The 26436-nt window shown below is 38.1% G+C and overlaps 1 protein-coding gene and 1 long non-coding RNA gene across 3 annotated transcripts; one reads left to right on the forward strand and one right to left on the reverse strand.

The window, feature by feature from the left end:
• Positions 1-10568: 10568 nt before the first annotated feature.
• Positions 10569-16267, reverse strand: LOC122294040 (secoisolariciresinol dehydrogenase-like). Its single transcript, XM_043102507.1, has 2 exons — positions 16153-16267; positions 10569-11566 (listed from the first exon to the last, which is right to left on the reverse strand). Exons 1-2 carry the CDS (start codon positions 16191-16193, stop codon positions 10768-10770), a joined length of 840 nt encoding a protein of 279 aa, XP_042958441.1. The 5' UTR covers positions 16194-16267; the 3' UTR covers positions 10569-10767.
• On the forward strand, positions 11729-14729 carry LOC122294041. 2 transcript variants are annotated; one of them, XR_006237451.1, is made up of 3 exons: positions 11729-13541; positions 14086-14169; positions 14688-14729. It is a non-coding gene; the product is annotated as an uncharacterized LOC122294041 (long non-coding RNA). The 2 variants fall into 2 exon arrangements; XR_006237450.1 differs by having other exon boundaries at positions 14073-14169; positions 14688-14727.
• Positions 16268-26436: the final 10169 nt, after the last annotated feature.

The raw sequence follows: 26436 nt of genomic DNA on the forward strand, positions 1-26436 counted from the left end.
TTTACCTGCTCAACCCCTTCTCGCCAAATGCGAGGGTCAACGAGGCAAGTTCATGCCTAAGTGCTGCTCGACCTTCACCAAAGTATTTGGGTGAGCCTGACCTTTACTTGCCACTCAACCCCTTCTCACTAAGACTGAGGGTCAATGAGGCTAGTTCAAGCCTAAGTGTAGCTCAACCTCTGCCAAAGTATCTGGGCGAGCTTGGCCTATACTAGTCACTCGTCCCCCGCTCACCAAGCATGAGGGTCAATCATGAGAGTTCATGCCTAAGTGCTACTCAACCTCTACCAGAGTATTTGGGCGAGCCTAGCTTGTACTTGCTGCTTGGCCCCCTCTCGCCAAGTGCGGGGGTCAACAAGGCAAGTTCATGTCTAAGTACTACTCAAACTTTACTTGCCACTCTGCCCCCTCTTGCCCAGCGTAATGGTCAACGAGGCAAGCTCATGTCAAAGTGCTGCTTGACCTTTGCCAGAGTTTCTGGCTGAGCTCGGCCCCCTCTCACCAAGCACGAGGATCAACAAGGCAAGCTCACACCTAAGTGCAACTCAACCTCCGCTAGAATATCTAGGCAAGCCTAGCTTTACATGTTGCTCATCCCTCTTTCACCAAGCACGAGGGTGAACGAGATGAATTCATGCCTAAGTGCTGCTCAACCTTCACCAAAATATTTGGGGAGCCCAACCTTTGCTTATTGCTCGGCCCCCACTTGCCAAGCACAGGGTCAATGAGGCAAGTTCATGCCTAAGTGCATCTCCACCTTCACCAGAGTATTCGGGTGAGCCTGGTTGGCTTTACATGTCACTTGACCCCCTCGCTCCAAATGCGATAGTCGACAAGGCGAGTTTAGCTTTCACATACTGCTCAAACTCTACGTAAGAATCAAAGCAATCTCGGCCTTTACATCCCCCTTAGCCCCCCATGATGGGCAGGGAAGCTGGCAAGGTAGGGTGACTTAAAATGTTACCTGCATGGGAAAATGGGGGCCAAGCCGATGGCATTTGCTGCGCTGACTTTTACCGAACGCTTGGCCTCTCCTCTAAAGAAGTAAAGGATACGCGCAAAGCATAAACTAATGGTAATGAAGGAAAGAAGGCAAAATAAAGGAACATGAGCAAAAAGGTAGAGGACGCTTGTTCATTAACGATCGAAGTCTTTACAAAGAGGAATATTATAACCTCTCCGGAACCTTACAAGAAGAAAAAACATACATGTACATTTGAAAAAGGAAAGTACTTCCTCGATGAGCTCAGAGTCGACGGGGTCGCCTGGAGGTGGACAACCCTTTGCCTAATCCAAGAAGTGTACAAAAGATAGGAGTCAGAGGGCAATCACGTTTCATCCACCTTGAGAGCCTTCATCTTTTTGACATCCACCAGAAAAGCTGTCATCAAGCAAATCATTTTTTGGTAGAAGTTGTAGACAAAGGCAACTAGAGCATGATCATCATCGCTATGTAAGTAATGAGCAGGCGCCAGGGAGGTCCCGAAAGGGCCCTCCATCTCGATGACTTTTCCCCCTTCTTGGCTGGAGAGCATTCACCCTAACCTGAACTATTCCACAGTGGGAGAAGCTCTTGGCACCAACCAAGCCTGAGAGGGAAGTGCCGGTTCGACTAGTTCAAACGAACAGGTCACGATGTTGTAGTGGAACATGGATTGTAAGGTGAGTCCTGGGATAGGAAAGACCATAGAATAATATGACCATGAAGCCCAGGCCGTGCCAACTCTAGAACGCACCTCCAAGTGATAGGGTACAACACAACCTTCAGCAAAACTTCCTCCGGGCATCGTGAAGAGTCCTAAAACATCTGCTTCAATACGAGCCTAAAGCAAGCCGCCCTCTAGGGAGCCTTGTTCAAAACCAAAAAGCTCATAAGGCCTAAAGTTCTGTAGAGCAGAACCCACACAAGGAATACAGAAGAGCCCTGAGTGCTTAAAGGGCAGGAAATGAGATACAATGATTGCCAACTAAGGAAAGAGGGCTTATATAGGCATTCACGATGGTTTCTTCCCCAAGATTTTAGAAATGTGTGTACCCTGCACTCCCATTAAACTAGCGCAAATCTCGCATCAGGTGTAACATGAATCTCGTAGCAAATGCTGCAAATGCCATCTGGCACCATTAATGCGAGAAGGGTGTACCAGGAAAACATTAATATCTAACTGCCCAATGCGTGGGAACACATACGCATCCCATGAAATGCCAAATAGGCCCAATGAAGAGGTCTGGATTCCGACACTTGGCAAGAGCGCAAGTCCTCCTCCTTTTTCTAAGTAGGGGCATCTCAAACCATAGCAGACAGAGATAGTTGGAAGTCTCGACAAGCGAGTCAGTAAGAAAAAGAAAGGACAAGAGAAGCATTAGGGAACGACCGTAAAGCAAAATGTGGGGCAATACGATGAAAAATGAGAACATATATACAAGTATACTAGTGCATTGATCACCGCGGTCCATACAAAGAAAAGATTGAAACAAAGAAAGTTACATCATGCCAATATAAGGAGGAGATACAAAATCAACCAAGGGAGCCATTGTGATCCACCTTGGACTCAATGAAGCCCACCTCTTGATCATCCGGGTCCACTGGGCTCCTGACAGGGTTGACCTCGATACCTCTAGAGTCGATTCCCTCAAGGCCTACCCCCCGGCACCCTCAAGAGGGGAAGTTGCAAGAACTTCATCTTTGGGAGAAAAGGCATCCGAGATCATTGTTCGGCCAATTTTACCATCTTGATTAAGGGTAGTCAGAACGGGGTAGAGTTCTTTGAGATAAATGGCACGCAAGTGCACCACCAAATCTCGAGAACTCGCTTAAGGATTTGAAATGACATGATCCAACATCTTCTTAAGGCCTTTAATACACCCGTACACCCAAGCTTCATCACAGATGTAAAGGGCCTTCCCCAGCTGATCGCCCACATGGGTGGCAACATATTGCACCTGAGTCAAGTTGCTCCAAACGTTCTCAATAACTACGTCCAGGGTGGCCATCCTCTGTTTAGCCACCCCCAACTCCTTCAATGCCAACTCCACCCTCACATTTTCCCGATTAGCAGTGACCTAAGTAGGGACAAATACTCCCCTCCAATAGTTTGAACTGTTGGGCTTCTAAGGCTCAGAGACCGCTCAGTTCCTCATTCTCTACATGAAGCTAGCTCAACAGCTCTTGAGCTAACACGACTCACCCCTTTACCATTGCCAGCTCTGCCTCCAAGCGCTTTCTCTCCTCTCTCTCCCTGCCCACACAACGGAGAGTCGTCATCACTATTGCGCCTAAACATTGACTCAAACTAGTGAACCAAAAGTTTAGTGAAGTTTTACCTGCAAGTATACAGGTGTTGTAGTACCCAACATGGTCAAATCCACAGGATTTGACTTATGTGAAAGAAAATAACTCAAGCAATGAAAATAAATTACTAAAATGAATGTGCAATCGAATAGAAGAGAAAATTACTAAGATGACGATTTTTAAATTAACATAATAAAACTAAAATGATAAAATAAATTGATATGGAGAAAGGCTAAGGTTTCGAGGATCTGTCTAATAATTTAGAATATTGTTTCCGATCGATTTACTTCAATTAAGCTAGAATAATGATTCCGTTTAATTGGAGGATTTAGCATTTAAGGTCAAGAAAAATAGTCACTAATGATTAAGCATGAATGATTGATGGTTAAAACATTCACAAACTCATTTGAATATGACAGGAATTTTTTCAAGCATTCACTATATTCGAAAATCACAATGAATCAAGATAAATGTATAGATACTCAAAATATCTAATAATAAAGCCATTTATTGATGATCAAAAACAATATCTAAATCGTTAGACTTCACCTCTAACCTTAGTACGAAAGTTTAGCCAACCATATTCATCAATAGAGTCATGGAAATCAAATAAATATTCTCCATGATAAAACTAAAATAAAACACAAGCTAACACTAGAAAACAACTTAGACCATAGAATAAAATTGGAGGAAAGATAGAACTCCAAAAACAAAAACTCCCTCCGTTTCGCCTACTGTCTAGGAAAAAGAATAGCCCGCAACTCATCCTCAAAACAAGAAAAACTCCTAGCCAAAACGGAAGGCCAGTGCAGCGGCATGCAGCATCCCTTCCATTTTCAGTTTGGTATCTGTTCAAATGAAAAAAAAGTCCCAAAAAAATAAGGCTTCATCCAGCTCCCGTCATCCAAGTCAAAGCTCTCACTGTGTTCCTCCATAAGCCCCATGTGTCAACTGTCCAGCGTCCCAACCGAAATAGAAAAGCTCTCCAAACGTCTAGCTTCTCCTCCCACTCTCTCTCTACAATGAAAAATAAATAAATCCCCCCAACGTCTGCGTTGCATCCTAGACCCCCAAAGGAAAGAGCCCCTCTGCGTTTCATCAATCAACTATCCTTCTCTCTACTCTGTTCACTTTAGTATAACACTCATCCTCAAAAGAAAAATGACATCTGTCCTATCCAACCTCCAACAAAAGTCTCCTGTGATCCTCCTTTTGCAATACCTCCTTAGTGTTTTGCCCTCACCAAGAAAAAATAATACCCAGAACCTTTGGTCTCCTCCCTGAACCCCAGGCTGATTTCCCTAAAAAAATTCTGGTTTATGTGTCGCATGCTGGTTAGAGTGTGGGCTACAGGTCCTTTTTTACTTGCTTGATGATTGAAATGTAGTTGCCATGTGTGTGTGCACTTCCCAACATTTTTGCGTGTATAAAGCACCTACAGAACTTTCCCTTCTTATTTGTAGAGTAGCTACTTGTGCAGAGTCTAAACAGAGCCCCTGCGTTTCTTGCATGTCGAGAGCTTTTTTTCTTTCTTTCTTTTTCATTTCATGTCAAGAGGGAGCCGCTCCCGTTGAAGAGTCAAAAGGTTGTAAGGTACAGCCTTGCATGCATCCAAAATGGGCTGGAAAAGTCTTCCCAAAAGTCCAAAAAGTCTTGCCAAAAAGTCTTTTGTCCCTTGTGAGCATGCATGTTTTAAATGCCGTGTGTGCTTGTGCTTCCCAATATTTCTCTTCAATTGGTGGTCCCATGTAATTTTTGAAGCACTTCCTTTTCTTCATTCGTTAGAGTTGGAGTGAGCAATGTTTATTTAAAAGCCGTAAAACGAAATGAGTAAAACAAATAACACAAGCAATAGAGAACAAAAAACAAAAAAAAACCACACACAAAAATTAAAAACAAATAAAAAAAGGAAAAAAATAAAATATTAAAAATATATTATGCATGTGAAGAAATATCACTAAATTAAATCAGAAGTTATTGATATTAACTAATTTAAATCACAATGAAAATTTATGCTTATTAACCATTTTTCCATCTAAAACTAACAATAATGTCATGAGACAATTAAAATGTATTGGTTCTAAACGTATGAATATGCAATATTTCTGCTCAATCAATCACCGTAGAGTGTAGCTCCCGATTTTCCGCCTTGACTGCCTCCTGGCCACTCAAGATGAAGTCGACCAACATATCGACTCCCTACTACCCAATGCAACGAGCAACAAAAGAGTAAAAACAAGAAAACAAAGAGACTTGAACAAAACATGAAAAGAGTGAGTCAGAGTGAAGGGAACCTCAGAGAAGAAGCCTCGTAGAGATCTGGCCACCCGCTCCAAAGCCTCTGCCCGTGCACTCCTGGCTTCGAGATGAGGGGATGCAGAGATAACTTCAGGAGAGCAACCCGCGTGAGGTGATCACTGGTCCATTTTGACACTCCTAATGTCGCCCAAAACCTCCCTGTCCAAACCACTAGTTGAAGGGTCAGGAAGACTCCCGGTCACAGGTTGTCAATTCCCCTAGGAAAGCAAGAGACCTTTCCCCTCGCCTTAAGCACACAGATTGCCTCCTTGACCATCTGCCCAATGGAGAACTCCCATCCATGACTAAACACAGAGAAGAACTTATTGTCCAATCCGTGATTTTGTGATATCACTACTCCAATAAGATGAGGACGTTTATCGCCCTGAAGCTACAAATGTCCTTGATGCCCTTTTTTCACATTATGGGTAAGAAGGAATCCATAGTAGGTCAGGTTGGTGTGTTCTAGATGAGATTTCAACATTGCACGTCGCCACAAGACATAGCAGCATATCACAATTTTCCAGGCATTCAAATGAAGTTGGGCAGGAGCCATCAACTCCAAGATGATGCAAAATTTTGCAATCAGGGCGAGGACAGGGCGGCCTCAACCCGTAGGAGAACATACTAGGGAATAGAACGATGCGAGATCCATAATCGTTAGCATCAATGGCCCCTTCACGGGGCCCAAGAATCTTGAAGAACACTATGTCATGGTCACGGTAGGTGGAGATCAATGACTACAAAACATTGCGAGAGGCCTCCGAGTGCTAGTAACGATCAGAATAACCCAACTTCAGGGGGCGGGCCTTGGGTTGGTTTTGTTCATTGAAAATCATGAAAGGTTTAGCAGACCTTTTTGCAGCTATTTGGAGCGAGAGAGATGAAGGAGATGAAGGGAACAATAGAGACACAAAGGGAAAGCAAATGAAGTAAGAAGGAAGCGGCAAAAGCAAGACGAAGCTTGTATAGGGGAGCAATGATTGACCTTCCAACTTCCACAAATTGAGTGTGGGAGGTGGTGTGGTTCAAATTATGCACGACGTAGCACAAAGAAGAAGAAACTGCTTGACAATCATTATTGTAGAGGGGACAGAACTGTCGCCACCGAGATCCAATCTTTGGGGACTGTGTCAAAAAAGTTGCGAAGTGGAGGATGGCCTGTTGAATCAAGCAATGGAATGATGCATAAAGGCCTGACATGTGGAAAGATCAAGGACTAAAGGCATCATCTCAGCCTAGCTGGGCGAGTATAAGGTGGTAACAACAATATAAGGAGAAGAAGAAGAAATTCTCATCGGCGTAACCCGATGAGAATTGGCAGGGTAACTATTAGGGAATTTTTTTCCCAGGCCAAGGAGTCCAAGGGCTGAGCCCAATACCTAGGGGCCTATGCCGACTAGGCCATCCACCAACCCGATTAAAGCTCTCTCGACCCAATGAACAAGATTCGGGGCCTCAAAGTAGAAGTTAGTCTATTACCCAGGAAGCGCGAGAAATCTACCTCGGCGCAAGGGGAGGAGGAACAAAGTATCTTGATGGGACTTAACTTTATGACAAAATAGAGTATTACGCCACATTAAATGTGCCCTCTAGATGATCATGCCACATTAAATGCGTTCCCCTAGAGGACCATACCGCATTAAATAGACATGGCAGAAGGGACTACGAGAGGACAACCACCCTCGAGCCACAGGGCATGGTTGCCTAATCCTCGAGACCAGGTATAAAAGAAATCCCTCAAGTATCAAAAGATACTCTAGACCCTAGACTCTCTGAATTCTCTCCACTCACTTGAACACTCTTCTAAAGATATACTGACTTTAGAATCCTCTCGGTATTTTCTTTGAGTTTGCAAGCATAAAATTGAGGACTCGAGCTGTGAAACACGACTTTAACATGAGCATTTGTCATCAGCCTAAAAATTGGTTGAGGAGAAGAATGATAGAGACAATGGAGATAAACACCACTTGGGTCAAACTCCTATCTGGTGCTGAGACCCCTTCCTTTAAAAGTGGAGAAAATAGTTTTAGTTTCCTGAGAACAGAGGAAAGAGGCATTTATTTGAAGATAACTTCCGTGGGCACTGCCACAAATCCACCCCCACTTCCGCAACCTGGTCTTGTGATTCTTCTGTTGCTTCCTTCTCTTCATTTAATTCTTTTGAGCCGAATTATTTAATCCTCATATCCAGAATGAGACACCCATTTTCAAGTATCTTTGTCTTTATCAACTTAACATCATCTTTTAGAAGAACATCTCCATCCCTCAATTTTTGTTGTTCCAATGGATAGATATTTCTTTCATACGCATATTCAATATTCAAATTCATGTAGTAAATGGTGTAGGATGGTTCCACCAAGGTCTTTAAATTTTTAACATCCACAGATTTCACTATAAGAACTCTTTCTCCAGACTCTCTAAATGTTTCATCATAGAGTGCATGATGATAATTCAGAAAACAAATTTGTAGTTTTGCATTACTCAACTCAATCATGAGAATCAGTTGCTCTAGATACCCATTGTTATGACTCTGATATGTAGTGTAATGTGTATAAGCAAACTAGTGTAAAGGTTGGATGATAATGGAAAAATATTCATAATCTTCCTTCACTGAGACTGTTACATACCCCATCAATAACGTGACACCTATATTGACCAATGCATGGCGAGACAAAAAAAAATGAAACTTGCCCTATGAAAAATTGGTTATGGTTTTGATCATGTGGCTATATAGGTTTGATGTTTATATCAATGATATAATTAAAGTCCCATTAGAATTATTGTAAAGAGAAGCATAATTAATTCCAGATTTTCACTTTAGAGAGAGAAGCTCTGCCCCCTCTCTAAAAAGCAAACAGACCGTTTCTTCGCCGTTGAGGGAGGTGGGAGCCTCGGCTCCTCCCTCCCTCCCCCCTCCCTCCTCCCTTTAGTTTTAGTTTTAGTTTTTTATCCTCTGTTTTCTATTTTTTCTTTTCGTCTGCTGTTTTTGGCCCATTTTTGGTTTTCTCATTCGGCTCTTGCGTTTGTGGTGGTTAGCTCTTCTCCCCTGTTTTCAGTGTCTTTCCTGGTGCGAGGATCACTGGTAAAGGTCCCGACCAACCCAGCGAGGTGCCGCTTAGCAGAGGAGGCGTGAGCAATCCTGTGAGGTGGCGCTTTGCAGTGGAGGCGTACGGCGCGGATGAAACAGATGGGAGGATTTGGACGGGTGAGAAGCTAGCCTATTCGTGTTGAAGCAAGGCTGACGGCTTGGGCTCTGGTGGGGCGAGGATACGGCGGGGTGGCTCGACGGCGAGAGGCTTGATTCTCTGTTCTCGTAACAGAGTGTTTTGGGTCTCGTACGATGGGGCTGCTGGTTTAATGTATCTGTTTCTGGCCGACTGTTTTGCAGGGGCTTATCTAGGCATCGGGGGTCTTCCCGTGCCTTGTGGTGATCGGCAGCAGCAGCGCTGCACAGGAACAGAGAAGGAAGAGGGGGCAGCGGACGTAGCAAAGAAACCCTAGTCCGATCCTTAGGTGCCCTGTTGTTAGCGGGTTGGGCCCCCGGGATGTCGGGTCATGGGCCTGGGCTGGGCCTTCTGTTATGCACAGCCCGTTAATGTTGTTATGTTGCTCTGTATTTGTTTTAATGTGTTTTAGTTTTATATTTTAAATATTGCCTAGAGTCCCACTCCTTCTTAAAAGGAATGTGGGTTTTGTCCTACTCCTCTTTTGGAGGAATGTAGGTTTGGTACTCTTCCTCCATGGGAGGAAAGAGTGTGGTGTACCTCTCTTCTTCGGAAGAGAGGTGGTTTATCTCTGTTCATCAGAGAGCTTTCTCTTTTGACTGCTGTCAAAAGAGGAGGTGTAGAAGTTTTTAGACAATGTCTGTCACAAAGAAATTTGTTGACGGGGGAGCTCCTGAGCAGATGCATTAGTTGGCTTATGGTCTGGTTTTCCAGTTTGTTAAGTCACAGTTGTAACTTCGCCTATGAATATATGCAGTGAAGCATTTTCTATCAAAAAACAAAAAAAGAATTATTGTAAAGAGTAAAAATTTCACATTCTCAAGTAATGTAAGATCACATACACAACCTATTATACATAAATATACGACAATCCTCTTGTTTGGCTCATAAGCTAAAACAACAATCAATAGTGCATAGGCAGTTTTTTCACTTTCCTCGAGCCTTTGGCTAAGTCAACGTCAACTTTGCATGAGTACTCTTCTCAATACATCACATATTGTGGAAGCATTGTAGTTAGATAAGAACTAAAATACTAATATTTTTTCATCAGTTTGGGACTCAATCCAATAATGTGTTGATGTGGCAAAAAATAGACTTCCAATTAGCTAGTTCCTTGACAAACCTCATTTTCTTGCTGAAACCGTAACAAAAACTCTAGTTTTGTAATTGGCAGATTGAATGTCATGGTTTAAGTCACTAGTTACATGGGAGCCATTTGGATTGGAATGCTGGGTAGTGATTAAGGTTACAAGAAAGTGCTTGGTTTTATTGGTCAATAATTCTAAAGTACTCATATAGTACTGTAATGTGGTACTCTAGAGTACTCCAATATTAGGATGAGAGTATCACGTCATTTGTATTCCTGGATTACCTAATAATTTTCTTTTGATGGCTCCTATACCTTCCTCATAATATGAAATCAATCATAAATTTGGGGATTAAATAGGTGTTTAAAAGGGCTAACAAATAGGAAGAGACTAGAAGAAAGGACTAGAAAATTGGAACACAATGCAATTACATGATGTGCCCAATACGAGTCTAATTTAAGAAAATTTATGTCATGCTCATTAGTTTGCCACATTGGGAGCTAACCAACTTCAAATTATCGCGATATATAGCTCTTCACATTAACTCAATTACTGTGCTATCACACAATTAAGCACCTTGCACATACCCCCTACCTTAAATATTATAGTAATGAGAAAAACCTCTTTATAAAGAATAAAATACTCGATCCAAGATTACAAACCGAATATGCTATTAAATTTTATTTCTTCATCATGGCCCCATGAATTTATTATAACTTCAAGGAAAACTATTTAGATCTCAACATTCAAATATTACATATATTTGAAAACATATGTATGTACGTTCATGAAAACATGCATACATACATATATATATATATATATATATATGCTTGCAGAAAAGATAACCATAATGTTTTTGTTCTTAGGTGAAGAACTTTTGTATGCTCTCTTGAAAAGCTATATTGGTTGTGCTATAACCACCATCCACAACTAGGTTGAGCCCACTCACGTACTTGGACTCCTCACTCGCCAAGAACAAAGCTGCCTCTGCCACATCTCCTGCTTCCAAAACTGCCCCTTTTAAATTTGTCGAGGAGGATATAATTTCTTCCACCTTTTTCTTGTTGTCTATTCCCATCTCTTTTAGGACCATAGGAGTGGCCACAAAATGTGGTGATATGCAATTGACTCTAATTCCATACTGACCCAACTCAACACATAAATTCTTTGTTAGTCCCACAATGGCATGCTTGGATGCCGTGTAGATGTGCGAGGTCAATCCATGTGACTGTGTTGCACAACTTGCATTGAATATAATGGTACCCCTTTTCACCGGAATCATTACTTTGGCTGCCTGTTTTGCCCCCAGAAACGACCCCAAGACATTCACATCAAAAATTCTCTTGTAATCCTTCTGCTCGACCTCTAAGATGTTTGCTTTGATTTGTCCAGGACAACCTGCATTGTTGAACATTATGTCAAGTTTTTCATGCTTCGACACTGCAGTATTGACAGCATTCTGTACATCAGACTCGCTAGTGACATCGCAATGGACGTAGGAAATGGCACCACTGATGCTTTTATCTTGGCAAACTGCGAAACCAAGCTCATCTTGGATGTCAGCAATGATGACCTTAGCACCATGTTTAGCGAATAGTCTTGCCGTAGTCTCGCCAATTCCACTTGAACCGCCAGTTATCAAAGCAACCTTGCCTGCTAATCTGCATATTCTAAATTTTATTATGGGAAATCACTACAACAAATACTGACTTTTGCCATGACTTTTTTTTTCACAATTTACTATCGTGGGAAAAAGTGACTTTTTGCCATCAAAATTATTGGAGAGAATAAATATAGGTATTTTTCCATGAGATTGTTGTGGTCGATAATGTTTGGTGGCAAAAAAAATTTTCCTACCACATCCGAAGTTTTTGTGATCAACTTGTTTCCTGGATAATAAACATGGGCAGCATATGAACTTTTAATGGAAAAATAGTTATTGTGATGACTTAAATTGTCTTTTTACCACGGAATAAAGTCGTCACAAAAAATTATTTAATTTATACCCTCATCTACGTGGCTTATCTACTTTTTTCCACTACTAAATACGTAATTCCCACAAATATTACTCATAGTAAAAAAGCTCTACATATTTTTAAATATATTAACATCGCCCAAAGCTACGCCGTTTGAGTGCAATTGAAATACTTTTTCCCCAATTTGAAATCAGACTTAAAAATTTTCTATCTCTCGATACTTCTCTCCCGTGTTCCCTCTCTTCTCCTCAGGCCACAACCCAGTCGCCACCATCACTGCAGCACCGTGCCACCATCACCTCACAGACGGCTACCCCTCGCCGAGCCCAGCCTCCCATGACGCCTCTCTCTCCCTGATCTCCTCTTCCTCGAGACGAGCCAAGTTCCCTCTCGACTTCTCCACGTCGCTGTCGCAACCCGCATACCCAAGCCCTAAAACAAAACGCATTTACTTATTCTCCTTCAGTGCCGCCCCACCCTCACCCATTTCCTTTTTCCTTCTCTTTGCAAGCACACCAGTAGATCATCATTTTTCTAGGGTTTCATTCCAAGAGACAAAGCTCAGCCGCAAGGAAGCTGCCAGATGCAGAAATGGGTACTTGGGGAAGAAGCCCTAATCTCTATTGCTTCTTTACATATTTCCCAAATGCCTATTATTAAGGACTTTGGTTTCTTGCTCTTCGAAGAACATTTATTCTGTTTCTAATTTCCGTGTTATTATTGCAATTTTGCTTGTTGAAATGAACACAACAAGAATCAAGGTCTTGTGTCTGTGATGCTCTCTTATGCTTTACCATCTTTGCAAACATTGAAAGTTCATATTTAAATAGACAATTTGTTTTGCTTTCTATATCATACAAAGAGGTTGTATCTAACACCCTAGTTTTGCATTTACAGAGTAATGAGGCTTATAGGGATTTCAATTTTTCCGATTGGTACATGATTGGGTGTTTGACTCTACATCTTCTTTCTATTGTTTCGTGTGACCAGCATGAAGGTATAAGTATTTGTTACTTCCTTTTGTAGTCTGTTGCATTGACATGTGACAAAAATGATGGATTTTTTTTGTGCTTTAATAAGATTTAAGGATTTCGGATTCTAAAGCTAATATCTTAACTTTATTGGATGTGGTTTGGGTGTCTAATGGCATAAAACTGTTAGGTGAGCTCTGTGTGTGTGTGTTAGGCTAACATTTCAGGGGCACCCAGATTACTTATTTGTATGCCATATTGCTCCTATGCAAGAAGGGCACTGTAGGTCTGGAGAGGTAAGTTCTTTTTTATCAAATCCATTGCAAAGTTAAATATTCATGTAACTTTTGCGCTTTAAAGTTCCACTGTTATATAATTTATAAAAAAAAAAAAGGTTCCACTGTTATATAATTGATGTTTAATTGCCTGCCAAGAACTACAACAGACAAAATAATGCAGAGTAGGCCAAATGTGATTATACTTCATTGTCCACTTTAATGTATGCATGCTTCATTGTCCACTCTGTAGCCCAGTACACTAAGGGAAAAGCATCATTAAAATGTGAAAAAAATTACATGATTCTAATGATTTCTTTAATGATTGACAATAGGGGCAACCCCAAAGGCAATACTGAATCTGATGGGCTCAGATGGATTGACCATTTTACCACTATAAAAAGTCATCTACAGGTATTACAACTTTCTTTCAAGTGCTGTGGAAGCTCGTAATTTTGTTTTAATGTCCCTTCCCAAAAAAGACTTAATATTTTTCTTTTCTCAATTGTTTTATTATGCTTGATTTATTATTTGAGTTCTACAAGCTTTGCTTTCCATATGCAAGGCTGAAAACAATTAGGTTTGCTTTAGATTTCACATGGAGTAGTTTATCTCAACTAATATCAGACTTTGTATATGTATTTGATACATATGTAGTAGGCTCCTTGAATATTTATACTTATTTCTACTCTTTTTAATATTGAGAAGATCTTCTGTTTTTAATATTGAGTTTGAATCAAACCCAGATTATGTTTAACCTTTATGACTATGTGTTAGACTAGTGGAGATGAGAATTTATTTTTTTAACACTTTTCGTCAAGATTAATAGTCTAAGTAAGCAACCAATAATTTTGTTCAAACTAGTAGGTTCTAACTATCATGTTGGTACTAGGCTGGCAACTTAGTTTTTTTTTTTTTTTAAAGAATACTGGCATTAATTTTCAGATTAATGATGTAGCTGCAGTTATAACAGACAAGAGTAATGAGCAGTTTTTTTACTGAACTTAGCAAAGTCGTGGTCCATGAAAGAGGGCATCTCAAGGTTAGCATCTTATTGTAGTACTTATGTTTATGGGATCAATGATGACTAGCTTGGTGATTTGTATAAAGAAATATCAATCCTATTTATTTACTCTTTTGAAGCAACTTATCATGCACCCTTAGAAAATATCATTGATGCAGTAGCTTAGTTGAGCATGTTATATTAATTTAGAAGTTCCATTGTTTGTACCAGAGCAGGATATAAGTTAGAAGTTGATATTGAACAGCTAGGCATTGATGTTTCTTCCAAAGTAGCTCTTGATTCAGGGTTGTCCACTTGAAGTTTTTTTTTTTTTTTAAAATGCTCACTTCAGTATCTTTTTGTATTCTTACCTATTCTCAATCCATTTGTCAACTAATATTACAGATATAGAAGCTCATCATAAGTCATCGTTTTTCTGTTTTTATTTATTGTTTGTAATTTTGAAAAGCTTGTTTTACTTTTATTAGAAACAAGTGAAATTAGTTCAACCTACTGCTTGATAAGGTATAAAAAAATTCTGCTCTGTTTTGGTTTAGGCAATTTGGGTTCTGTTCTAGTTATGGATTATAAGAAAGCAGGAACATGGAAGCAGTCTATTGCATTGTCAAAGAAAGATAATCTCTCGGAGGAGTTGCTTGTATATTTCATTGAGTAGGTTTGTTCTTAAACTTTTTTGGTTTATGATGCCACATGATTCTATTGCTTGTTTCCCGTTTGATGAGTGTAATTGCCCCCCAATTCAACTGATAATATCCTTTTGCCAAAGTGCTTACTCATGGTTGAAGGAGTGTTCATTGGAATATGTGTTCATTGCAGTAGTGTTCATTAGAATATGTGTTCATTGCAGTAGTGTTCATTGAGAATGATAAGTTAATAGTGTTCATTTTTTGCTAGTTTCTTTTTTATTGATAAATGTTGAACTTTAGTATGTTTGTAGTTCAAGCTGATTAGGCAGCTAATATTTTACAGGTAATTTGGCTTCATTTATGTTGATGCTTGAGCATGGAATGGAGTTGGATAATGCTAAGATATTTTGAAGTGTTGGGATTAAGTGATGGAGGAGTTTTGAGTTTGTATGACATGATTTGGTATTGGTTTCTAAAACTTGAATGTATTGGGAATGGATAAGTTTGTAAAAACAAATATAAATTTTTATAATATTTTCTTTTTAAATTATTATACGTGTCAATTTTGTTCTCTAATGTTGGAATATATTTATTTAAACCTATATTAGACTATTTGTTATGATTATTTTTGGCTAAATCTTTTTTTTCTTCTTCTTCTTCTCTTTTTTTTTTTCATTTTTTTTTTCTAAAATATCTTAGCATTTGCCATGAATGTAACTTGTGGCAAATACTTTTTACCACTATATGTTTGGCAACTAATACGCATTTGCCACCAAACTGTAGACTTTCATGACAACTGAACATTAGCAATCATACAAGATGGTGGGAAAAGATGGAGTTTGACAACTATAATTCAGTTTGTGTTATAATTGGCACCACGAAGTCTATTACAAACATGTTTTTGGCATAACAAGATGCATCACAAAAAAGTTTATGCCACCATACTTTTCACGAATATTATCGTGGGAATTGTATTATTTCTGACTAAAAAGATTAGTGGGTAAATGAATTTAAAGGACCAAAAAGGCTTAAATCTAAACTGCTTTTGCCACGAACCAAATTAGTTTTTATCACAAATTGTATTCGTGGAAAAAATGTATCTTTTCTCATGAAAAAAAAAAAATTGGTGGCAAAATAATATTCGCCACTTATTATATGCCACCAACGTCCCATGAAAAATTTTGGTGGGAAAAATTTGTTTGCCACTTAATATCCGTTTTTCCGACCATTCTCCACCCTGGAAAAAGCCACAAAATGTTGTAGTGAATTTCGAAATAGCATAACGAATGATATAAACTAGGGAGAGAAAGAGAATAATATAAAAGGAAATTCATGAAAAGAGCTAGATACCAAAAGCTTTGCTTTTTATTATTACCTCTTACCAATGGCCGGAGCAAGCAAGGATGCGCCTTTCATATTGATGTGAGGATATGATCTTGTCTGGTGATGTTTTATAAGCAGAGAACTCAAATGTAGCGGTTGAGAAAAGTCACAACATTGTCAAGTACTAAAAGCAGGTAATTATTGGTCCCATATATCATTCACAATTTTTTTTAAATTAATAACAGAAAATTTACAACCGAAAACCCAATATTACACCTCCAAAATTCATCATCTGCAACATACTTATGAGATTAAAACAATATTTAAATGAATTTAGATACAATTTCATAACTTCTCTACACTAACACATTTCAATTCCGAGTCCAATAATATTCGAATTGGGTTAATCTACTACAAAATAAGTGGATTTTTGTGACCAAGATTTAATGATTAAAATGATTATTTCTTACGAAAACCGTATAAAGAAGAGGAAATGGAAAAATGAAAGAGATGGGACGAAGTGAGAGAAATAAAATTCATTCAACTCACACACATCATAACACACATAAATCGTGTTAAAATTGTATTGACAGGTGTAAAAGAGTAAAAGGCAACTGACCTGTTTAAAGCATTTATATATATATATGTATGTATATATATATATATATATGTATGTATATAGGTGAAAATCATTTGGACATATAGCTAGTGTAACGCTCACGTAGTTTATTCTTTTATGATGGGTAAACAGGAAATTCCAGCAATACAATAAATATGTGGTTAAGATCAGTGCACCAATTTTGAGTCTTTAGTTTCTGTTTAGTTACTATTTAAATTAAATGAGATCAGATATTTTAATTAATAATAAAAATTTTAAATTAAGATAAAATGAGATCACTTGAATGAATTTTATTTGTTGGATTTCAACGGAAGATTAAAAATTATACAAGAAAAATGCAAAAGTTATTTATTTAAAAAAAAAAAACGGAAAAAAAATAAAGAAGTCGCTATAATAATTGGGCAATCAAAATCTTTCAGCAGATCATGATGACGTATCTGAGTGGCCTCTGGCCAAGAGATTCTGTAGATCATGATGATAACGAGGGATTTGGCTTTTAGTTGGGTCCTATGCTTGCTCGCTCCCGTGAAGGTACAAGAAAGGCTAGGACTTTCCTTGCTACGAAGGACCTGTTCCACAATCCTTTCTTTCCATTCTATCGGCATCTTCCCCAAATCAACCTACTTCCTACCGACAAGTTATGAAAGATGAAGGTGGAAAGGTGCAATGGAGGAAGGTCGTAGAGGAAAGTTTAAACCGATTTTATCGGATCGGTTATTTTAGTTTTAGCAATATTATATACAGTTATAAAATTATAAATACTGCATAATCATTTTAAAAAAAAATGAAATTTACGATTAAAAAATTAATTTTTTTCACATAAGTCTCATATTAATTTATTTTTTTTAAAACGACTGCATGTCGCTTACACAATCATAATTATAAATATTATTTCTCTCTCTATTTTAGACCAGCTTAAAAGCAATTTTTTATATTGTAAAAACTGACTGCATCCAATCCGGTTTTGATAATGAACTTTTCTGCATCGTCCAGTTTAAAAAATATATCTATATAAATTAAACTTTTAATATTATATAAAATATTTTTTATATATAATTTTTTTATATATCATATATAATTTAATATTATAATTTATAACATAAAGTTTTAATTTTAAATATAAATATTTGTAATTTATTTGATCATATATTATTAATATAAAATATATACATAGTAATTACATTTTATGACTTAATAAATTTTCAACATATTCATTTTCATAAATACTTAATAATACTAATATTAATAGACATTAATATATTAATTAAATTTTACTTTAATTAATTAGTATAATAATATATATTAGTTTTTTAATAAAATTTACACTTGATTAAAACCAGAAAAGAAACTGATAAAAGTAGAAGTTCCAATTTAGTAAGGTAATCAGTGCAAAATCAGTTATTAAAAATGAAAAATCGGTATAATCAGTTTGGTTCTAAACATTCTGCAAAAACAAACCAAACCAAATCAGTTATACTCATAGTTGGGTCAGAGCTCCATTTTCAAATTAATAATTATTTTGAAATTAATGCATGGAAGCATAAAAAAGCGATCATAAAATTAAAAAAAATTCTATTCATTATCTCCACACTTTTTTTTCTCTTATCAAATATGTAGTGTATTCATAATGAGTAGAATAATTTGATTAGATTAAGAATAATAAAATAAAAATAAATAAATAAAATGTGATGTGTAATGTATAGGATGATGAGTAACAAAACTCTAAAATTAATCCGTGTAATTTTAAATTTGAAATGAAAAAAAAAACAAAAAAAAAAAAAAAAAAAGGATGTTGCCTGTCGGTTGGTTATTTGTATATGTCCGAGAAACATAAAACTACAAATTTGTATCAGTTGCACAATAGTCGGACATAGTGATGGCAACGTTTGGAAAATTCGAGGGCACGACAGCTAGACCAAAGACTTCCTCTATATATATATATATATATATATATATATATGTATAGATCTTCTATGATAAAAAGAACCTATCCGAGGATGAATTGTGCTGTTTCTACAAATTTCATTTCCCAATTTTGTGCCTCCCCATTCCTTCTTTTCCCATTTTTTTCCTTGCTATTTGTTTTGTTTTAGTTGTAAATTTACGTTTTGTCCCTTCATTTTATTGGAAAAATTACATCTTTACCCCTAACTATCAGTTTATAAAGAGTAGTTTTCTCAAAATTTTGTTTCCAATTTTGTCCCTATGCATTTATTCTTCCCATATGAATCCTACATGCATTTTCCTTTGCAAGGCAAACAACCAAAACACAGAACTCGATTGAGGTTTCAAATCCAAAAGCAAACAACCACGAGACCATACCCACGGTAGGCCATACCAGAAAAGATCATCAACAAAATAATGATAAACCAAAGGCAAACAACAACCACGAGAAACCAAAGGTAACAACTACGAAAAAAAATTAGTTAAAAAATCCAAGAGGAGGGGGAGAGGAGGGTCGTGCACTTTCAGATCTAAAGGTAAACAACATAGATTTGCACTCCACGATATAGATGAACAACAAAAAACATGGAAAAAAAATGTTAACAAAAAAATCCACTTGGATCTCACAAAGAGAATGTAGATTTATGGAGGAGGAGATGGAGAGGTAGGGTCGTGAGGTGGATATGGCTTCTTTGAGTCATTTCTTGAGGCGTATTTGAGAGATCGGTGGTGGGTTGGTTCTGAGAGATCTTGGACTGCTTCGACGCCGCCAGAATTGATACTAGTGGTGGTCGACGCCGTTTCTAGGCTTTGGATTCTTTGGGACTAACCCTCAGAGAGAGAGAGAGAGAGGGAAGAATGAGGGAGAGGAATGGTGCAAAGAGTAAGAGAGAAGAAAAGGGAAGTGCGGCGCAAGGGAGATAAGAGAGGTGAGAGAAGGAAAAAGAAGAAAAGAAAACGGTTTTAACCTTGAGTTGCATTTGGAGCCGATCGAGTGATAAAAACAATTTTACACCAGCCAATCAAAAGCTACCACATAGGTGTTTCCATAATTATCTTTTTGCACCCTCACACAGGTGATAAACACAATTTCTTTAATTCCTCCCCACCCACGTGACCATCCCACTCTCCCCTCATCTATCCATCTCTCCCTCTCTCTCTCCAATATGATCCGGTTCAAGATTTGTGAGGCTTTTGGTGAAAATTTGTGACTTCAGCTTCCTCAAACATGAATTTTTCTCTGCACCGCAAAAATAAAGCATAAGATCAAACTAAGGCTTGGGGATTTGCTAACATTTTCAGATCATCGTCGATGCAGAAATAAACTACATGAGAGAAGTGATGGATCACCTTCATCAACCCCTTCTTTCTCCCAACAGATATCCAGATAACGTAAAGCCTTTCGATACTTTCTAAGAGCCATCTTAAAGTCTTGTTTCTGTACATGGGAATTATTAGTACATTGGAAATTAGGTAGATATATGTAACCCAAAAGAAAGAAGAGAAAATGAAGTCGTGGAACAGAGCTAACAATAACCGGTTTACCAAATTTCCTTCCCACTCTGAGGATTTATATTTCCACCAAACGCAAGCTGGATTCAAATGGGAGAGGAGAGGAGAAAAACAAATTCGAGGGAGAAGCCAAGAATTGATTTTTTTTTGTTGGGGGGGGGGGGGGGGGTGGGGGGGAAGGGATAGGGTGGAAGAAGAGAAAAGAGAGCGCTTTACCTGGATTCAATCCCATTCTAATTTCTATAAGTCGCACACATGTTTATACATCATTGGTTCGTGTAAAAAGAAACATTACACCCGACTGGCTGTAAGGTTTTCCTTTTAACCTTATGCCCCAAACGGTGCTGTTTAGGGTGGGGGGCTTTGGTTCTTTTCCCTAGGCCACACAGATTGGACTCAGGTTTTTCTCTTTTAGGCTTCACATTTTAACAATATACCATTTTAGATGTTAGTTCGTCTAAAACTATTATCACAAATTTCATTATAAAAATAAATTGTAAAAATAAATTCTATTATAAATTTCGGAAAAATTAAATTATAATATTATCATTTTTTAAATATATATTATGTCATTATTAATATTATAGTTTCATAGGTATATCATGTTTAAATAAGAATTTGTCTAATATTTTACAACCATCAATAAATTCAACAAATTTAACAAAATAATTTCAAATATTGACATTTCTATATTATCAATGATCGTACAGGACTTTTACATACAGATCACATGTAGATATACCACTAACATCATAGCAGATAGCAGTGAAAAAATTAGTAATTCACTTTATATTATTTAAATCTTATAGTAAAGATATTAAAAACCCATTTGCAAATCTTATAGTAATTTATGGGACATACATTCCTGATTGGAAATTCACTGTCCTGAACAACAATACTACTATTGAGATGATAGTAAACCTTGGCTTCCTTTGATCTCATTCTTTTAAAATCATCCAGTTCTTGTTAAATGACATTGCTATTTTTTTTGTTTATAGTTGGAGATGTCCATGATAGACCTAATACTAACTGACTGTCTATAGCCTTTGGTATCAAATTATTGACTTGGGAGCATTTGGACGTGGAAGGGTAGAGAATGTGGAATGCTTGTGTTCTGATTTGAATAGCACAATACGACTACTCTTCTTACAAAATGCAATATAACAAGATAAAATGCAAGCAAGAAATGCACAAGGACAGCAGCTAAAGCATGCCTGAAATACACTGCAACACTCAAGAGATGCATAAAGCTGATAAAGCAAGCTGCAATACATGGAAAGAAAAAGATGGCAGTAGCAGCAAAAAGGAGACAGGAGATGGCACAAAAAAGAAGATGGCACAGCTAAGAAAATGCATGGTTGCACACAAAGAAGTATGAGGGACACGATGCATAAAGCTGATCTTTACCATACTGTGCAAAAAAGTTCTGAATTGATGCTTGTAGTTGTGTAGATAATCAAAAGTTAGATTTTCAGTAGCTTTTTACTTTTCTACTTTTTGTAATGTATATATATGTGACCTTTATATTAACGAAAGTATTAATGAGAATCAAACTTCCTCAAATCTCTGTCAAACTCTATTTTTCATTTGTTTCCTCTCATTTTCACTTTCTGTTTTCAATAGTTTCTAACATGGTATCAGAGCAGGAGTAATTTCCTACAATACCTTCTTGATTTCTGATCACCTTTCATTAAGCTATGGCCACCTCTTCTTCCTCATCTTCTTCTCCTACAGAAGATCCTAACAGCCCATTTTTCTTGCATCACAGTGACAGTGCAAACACTGTCATTGTTTCACCACTCTTGACTGGCTCCAATTACATTTCTTGGAGTAGATCTTTTCTTCTCTCCATTTCAATGAAAAACAAGTCAAGTTTCTTGAATGGCACCATTACCACCCCTGACCTTGCAGAGCCCTCTTATGTGTCTTGGTTACGATGCAACAACATCCTACTTACTTGGATTTTGAATTATGTTTCCAAGGACATAGCCTCTAATATGTTCTTCATGACCTCAGCTAAACAGGTATGGGATAAACTCAAAGAGTGCTTTGCACAGCCTGATGAAGCAAGGATATATCACCTTCAACACAAACTTAGTGGCATAGTTCAAGGTCATCTTTCTGTAAGTGACTACTTCACCCAACTTAATGCCATTTGGGAAGAACTACATAGTTATAGACCCCGCCCTTGCTGCTCTTGTGGTTTATGTACATGTGATGCTTTGAAGAATATTGGTGAAGTTCAGCAAAGGGATTATGTTTTTAAATTTCTGATGGGTCTAAATGATAGCTATGACGCTGTTAGAGGGAAAATTATCTTGTTGAGCCTCTTGCCTTCTCTAGATAAAACCTTCTCACTTATTTTACAAGAAGAGAGGCAAAGGCAAGCAAGAAACATGGCTGTACCTGCCACAGAACCATCTGCCTTACTAACTTATCAAAACTTCTCAAGGAAAAAGAACAAAACAGATTTGGTTTGTGATCATTGTGGAAAGATAGGACACATAAAGGAGAAGTGCTATAAACTAATAAGCTTTCCACTCACTTTCAAATTCACCAAATCTAAGTTTGGAGGTGGTTCTGGAAAACCTGCTGCTATTGCTTACTCTGCAAATCAGGTTGCTCTTGGTGGTTGCATTGTGGATCAGACTATTGTTTCAGGCCAAGCATCACCTATTCCACTCTCAGATGACCCTCTCTCAAGCACAAGCACAACATCTTATGGCACTTGTCAATGCTCAATTCCCTCAGCTGACCTCGGGACACAATAAACCTCTCCTGCCATCACCTGTGCATCCCTCACCAATTATCTCAGATGCTGCTCCTTCAACAACATCCCACTCCAACCTAGCATGTAATCACCATTTTTTTTTCAGTTCTAAAGTTTCTCATAAACCCTCTCTCTTCAATGTCACAAGTCATGACAAACTCACTGCTCTTTCACAAGATCAGCATAATATCATTCAGAACACACCATGGATCATGGACACAGGAGCGACTAATCACATGGTGTGCTCCACCTCATTTTTTACTAGTTCTTCCTACTACATTCAAGCTTTTGTACAACTTCCAAATGGCACAAAGGCTCAAGTCACACACATTGGCACTATTAAAATCTCATATTCTCTCCTTCTTACTGATGTCCTATGTGTTCTCTCATTTGCTTTCAATCTTATCTCAGTCAGTAAACTCACTCAAAGACCAGACACTTGTCTATTTTTCTCAAATGATCTTTGTTTCATTCAGGTCCTCTTTTCATGGATGACGATTGGACTTGCTAAAGTCCATGTTGGTCTCTATCACCTGCTGCCTTCACCACCTGACAGCACCACCATCCCATCCTCAAGCCCATCTAGTATAACTTGAGTCAACCAAGCTGTTGTACATCAAGATTTCAACCTATGGCACTTTAGATTAGGACATTTATCTTCTCAAATAATGAATTTAATTCATTCCAGTGTACCTAATGTAAAGTCCAAGGATAAATCTCATTGTACAGTTTATCATTTGGCTAAACAGAGCCAATCTTCATTCCCTTCAAGTGTTTCAAGTAGTTCATCTCCTTTTGATTTGATCCATTGTGATATATGGGGTCCATACTCCCAAACTTCCCTTCAAGGATTTCATTACTTTTTAACCACTGTTGATGATTATTCTAGAGTGACTTAGATTTTCTTAATGAGATTAAAGTCAGACACAAGATCCCTCTTGCAATCTTTCTTCCATCTCATACAAACCCAATTCAACAAAAACATTAAAAAGATCAGAACTGACAATGGACTTGAGTTTGCTATGATTGATTTTTACAAAACACATGGCATCATTCATCAAACATCATGTGTGTATACCCGTTAACAAAATGGTGTTGTTGAGAGGAAACACCAACATCTTTTGAATGTTGCCTGAGCCCTTCTTTTTCAAGCATCATTACCAATCTAATTTTGGGGAGATGCTGTCTTGACTGCAGCATATATCATTAATAGAATCCCTACACCTCTACTCTCCAATAAATCCTCATATGAGATGTTTTTCTCATCCCCACCTTCATACTCAAACCTTAGGGTCTTTGGCTGTCTATCCTATGCTAGCACTCTCAAACCCATTAGGACCAAATTTGAACATAGAGCTAAACCTTGCATTTTCTTGGGCTACCCTGCTAATGTCGAAGGCTATAAACTATATGACATTGAATCCCACTCTACCTTCATCTCTCGAAATGTCATTTTTCATGAATTCATTTTTCCCTTCAAATCTGGTTCCCTCTTAGACCATGATCTGTCATCCTTTCCAAACAATTTGGTCTTACCTCCTGCATTACCAGATGACATATTTTCCTTTCCCCAAACTTCTCAAACTCCCACTCAAATCTCACTCCCTCACAATCTGAAGAACCTTCCTCAGCATCTGAGCCCTCCATCATTCCCTCACCTACTGCTCCCACAGTTCCCTCACCTGCCCCCTCACCTTATCTTGACCCTTTCCCTCTTTGAAGGTCCACCAGAAATAGAAACCAACCTGCTTATCTTCATCAATATCATTGCCAGCTTGCAGCCTCTCAACCCTTCCTTCCCTCCTCAACAATTCATCCCCTTCATGATTACATAACTTACAAAAATCTCTCTCCCTCTCACCAATCTTTTTCTATTTCACTTTCATTACTTCATGAACCCCAGTCCTATAATGAAGTTGTTAAGTTTAAGCATTGGCAAGATGCCATGAAAGCTGAACTCCATGCTCTAGAAGAGAATAACACATGGACTGTCACCACCTTACCCCCCAACAAAACTGCAATTGGTTGCAAATATATTTATAAGACCAAGCTAAAATCAGATGGATCCTTTGAAAGGCACAAAGCCAGACTTGTGGCAAAAGGCGACACTAAAAAAAAGGCTTTGACTTCCAAGAGACCTTCAGTCCAGTTGCAAAGCTCACCACAGTTCGAGTTTTCCTTGCCATAGCAGCCATTAAAAATTGGTCCCTCACTCAAATGGATGTTCACAATGCCTTTCTACATGGAGACCTTGATGAGGACATCTATATGCAATTACCTCCATGCTATCACATCAAGAGTGAGTAGATTGACGGGGAGAAACTGGTATGCAAATTAAATAAGTCCCTCTATGGACTTAAGAAAGCATCTAGACAATGGTTTTCAAAGTTTTCAAATTCACTCATTGCCATTGGATTTCATCAATCAAAATCTGACTACTCTTTGTTCACTAAGGTTAGTCCTAATGGATTTATAGCACTCTTAGTCTATGTAGATGACATCATAGTTGGAAGTAACTCTCAAGAAGAAGTTGACTCACTCAAATCTTACCTTCATAGCAAGTTCAAAATTAAGGACCTTAGACCCCTCAAATATTTTCAGGGTTTGGAAGTTGCTAGATCCTCTTTTGGAATTAACCTTTGCCAAAGGAAGTACACCCTCGAGATATTAGAAGATTCAGGTCTACTTGGCACAAAGACTGTTTCTACACCTATTAAACTGAACCATAAATTGAGCCACACCACAGAAGAAATCCTCCAGGATCCTACAGCTTATAGAAGACTCATTGGAAGGTTAATTTACTTAACCATCACCAGACCTGACATCACCTATGTTGTAAGTGTTTTAAGCCAGTTCATGGATAGACCCTCACAATCTAATTTGCACTCAGCCTATAGGATTCTCAAGTACCTCAAAGGATCCATAGGTCAAGGCATTTTCTTATCATTTAGATCAGCTTTACATCTAACGGCCTATAGTGATTATGATTGGGCTGCTTGCACAGAGACAAGAAGATCTATCATAGGCTTCTGTATATTCATTGGAGACTCACTAATAAGCTAGAAATCTAAGAAGCAAGCAACAGTTTCTAGATCTTCAGTTGAGGCAAAATATAGGGCACTAGCATCTATAAGTTACGAGATCATGTGGCTTCTCGGTTTGCTAAAGGAATTTAATATTGACCATGCACAATTTGCTTCCCAGTTATGTGATAACCAAGCAACCATACACATTACAAAGAATCCAATTTTTCATAAGAGAACCAAGCATATAGAGCTAGATTACCATTTTGTTAGAGAGAAAGTCTTGGCTGGTATCATCACACCAATGCATGTGTCCTCAAAATTTCAGTTGGCAGACATTTTCACTAAAGCCTTACCGACTTCTACATTTCAATTGTTATTGTCCAATATGGGAATTATTAATATCTATGCCCATCTTGAGGGGGAGTCTTACAAAATGCAATGTAACAAGAAAAAGATGGCAGCAGC

Source organism: Carya illinoinensis, chromosome 14, assembly GCF_018687715.1.
Source record: "Carya illinoinensis cultivar Pawnee chromosome 14, C.illinoinensisPawnee_v1, whole genome shotgun sequence".
Classification (NCBI taxonomy): Eukaryota; Viridiplantae; Streptophyta; class Magnoliopsida; order Fagales; family Juglandaceae; genus Carya; species Carya illinoinensis.

Bases quoted from the DNA above. Each gene is read 5' to 3' on its own strand.
- LOC122294040 (XM_043102507.1), bottom strand. From the start codon at position 16,193: ATGAAAGGCGCATCCTTGCTTGCTCCGGCCATTGGTAAGAG. The intron at 11,567-16,152 runs GTAATAATAAAA...TAGAATATGCAG, and splicing joins GCTCCGGCCATTGGTAAGAG to ATTAGCAGGCAAGGTTGCTT.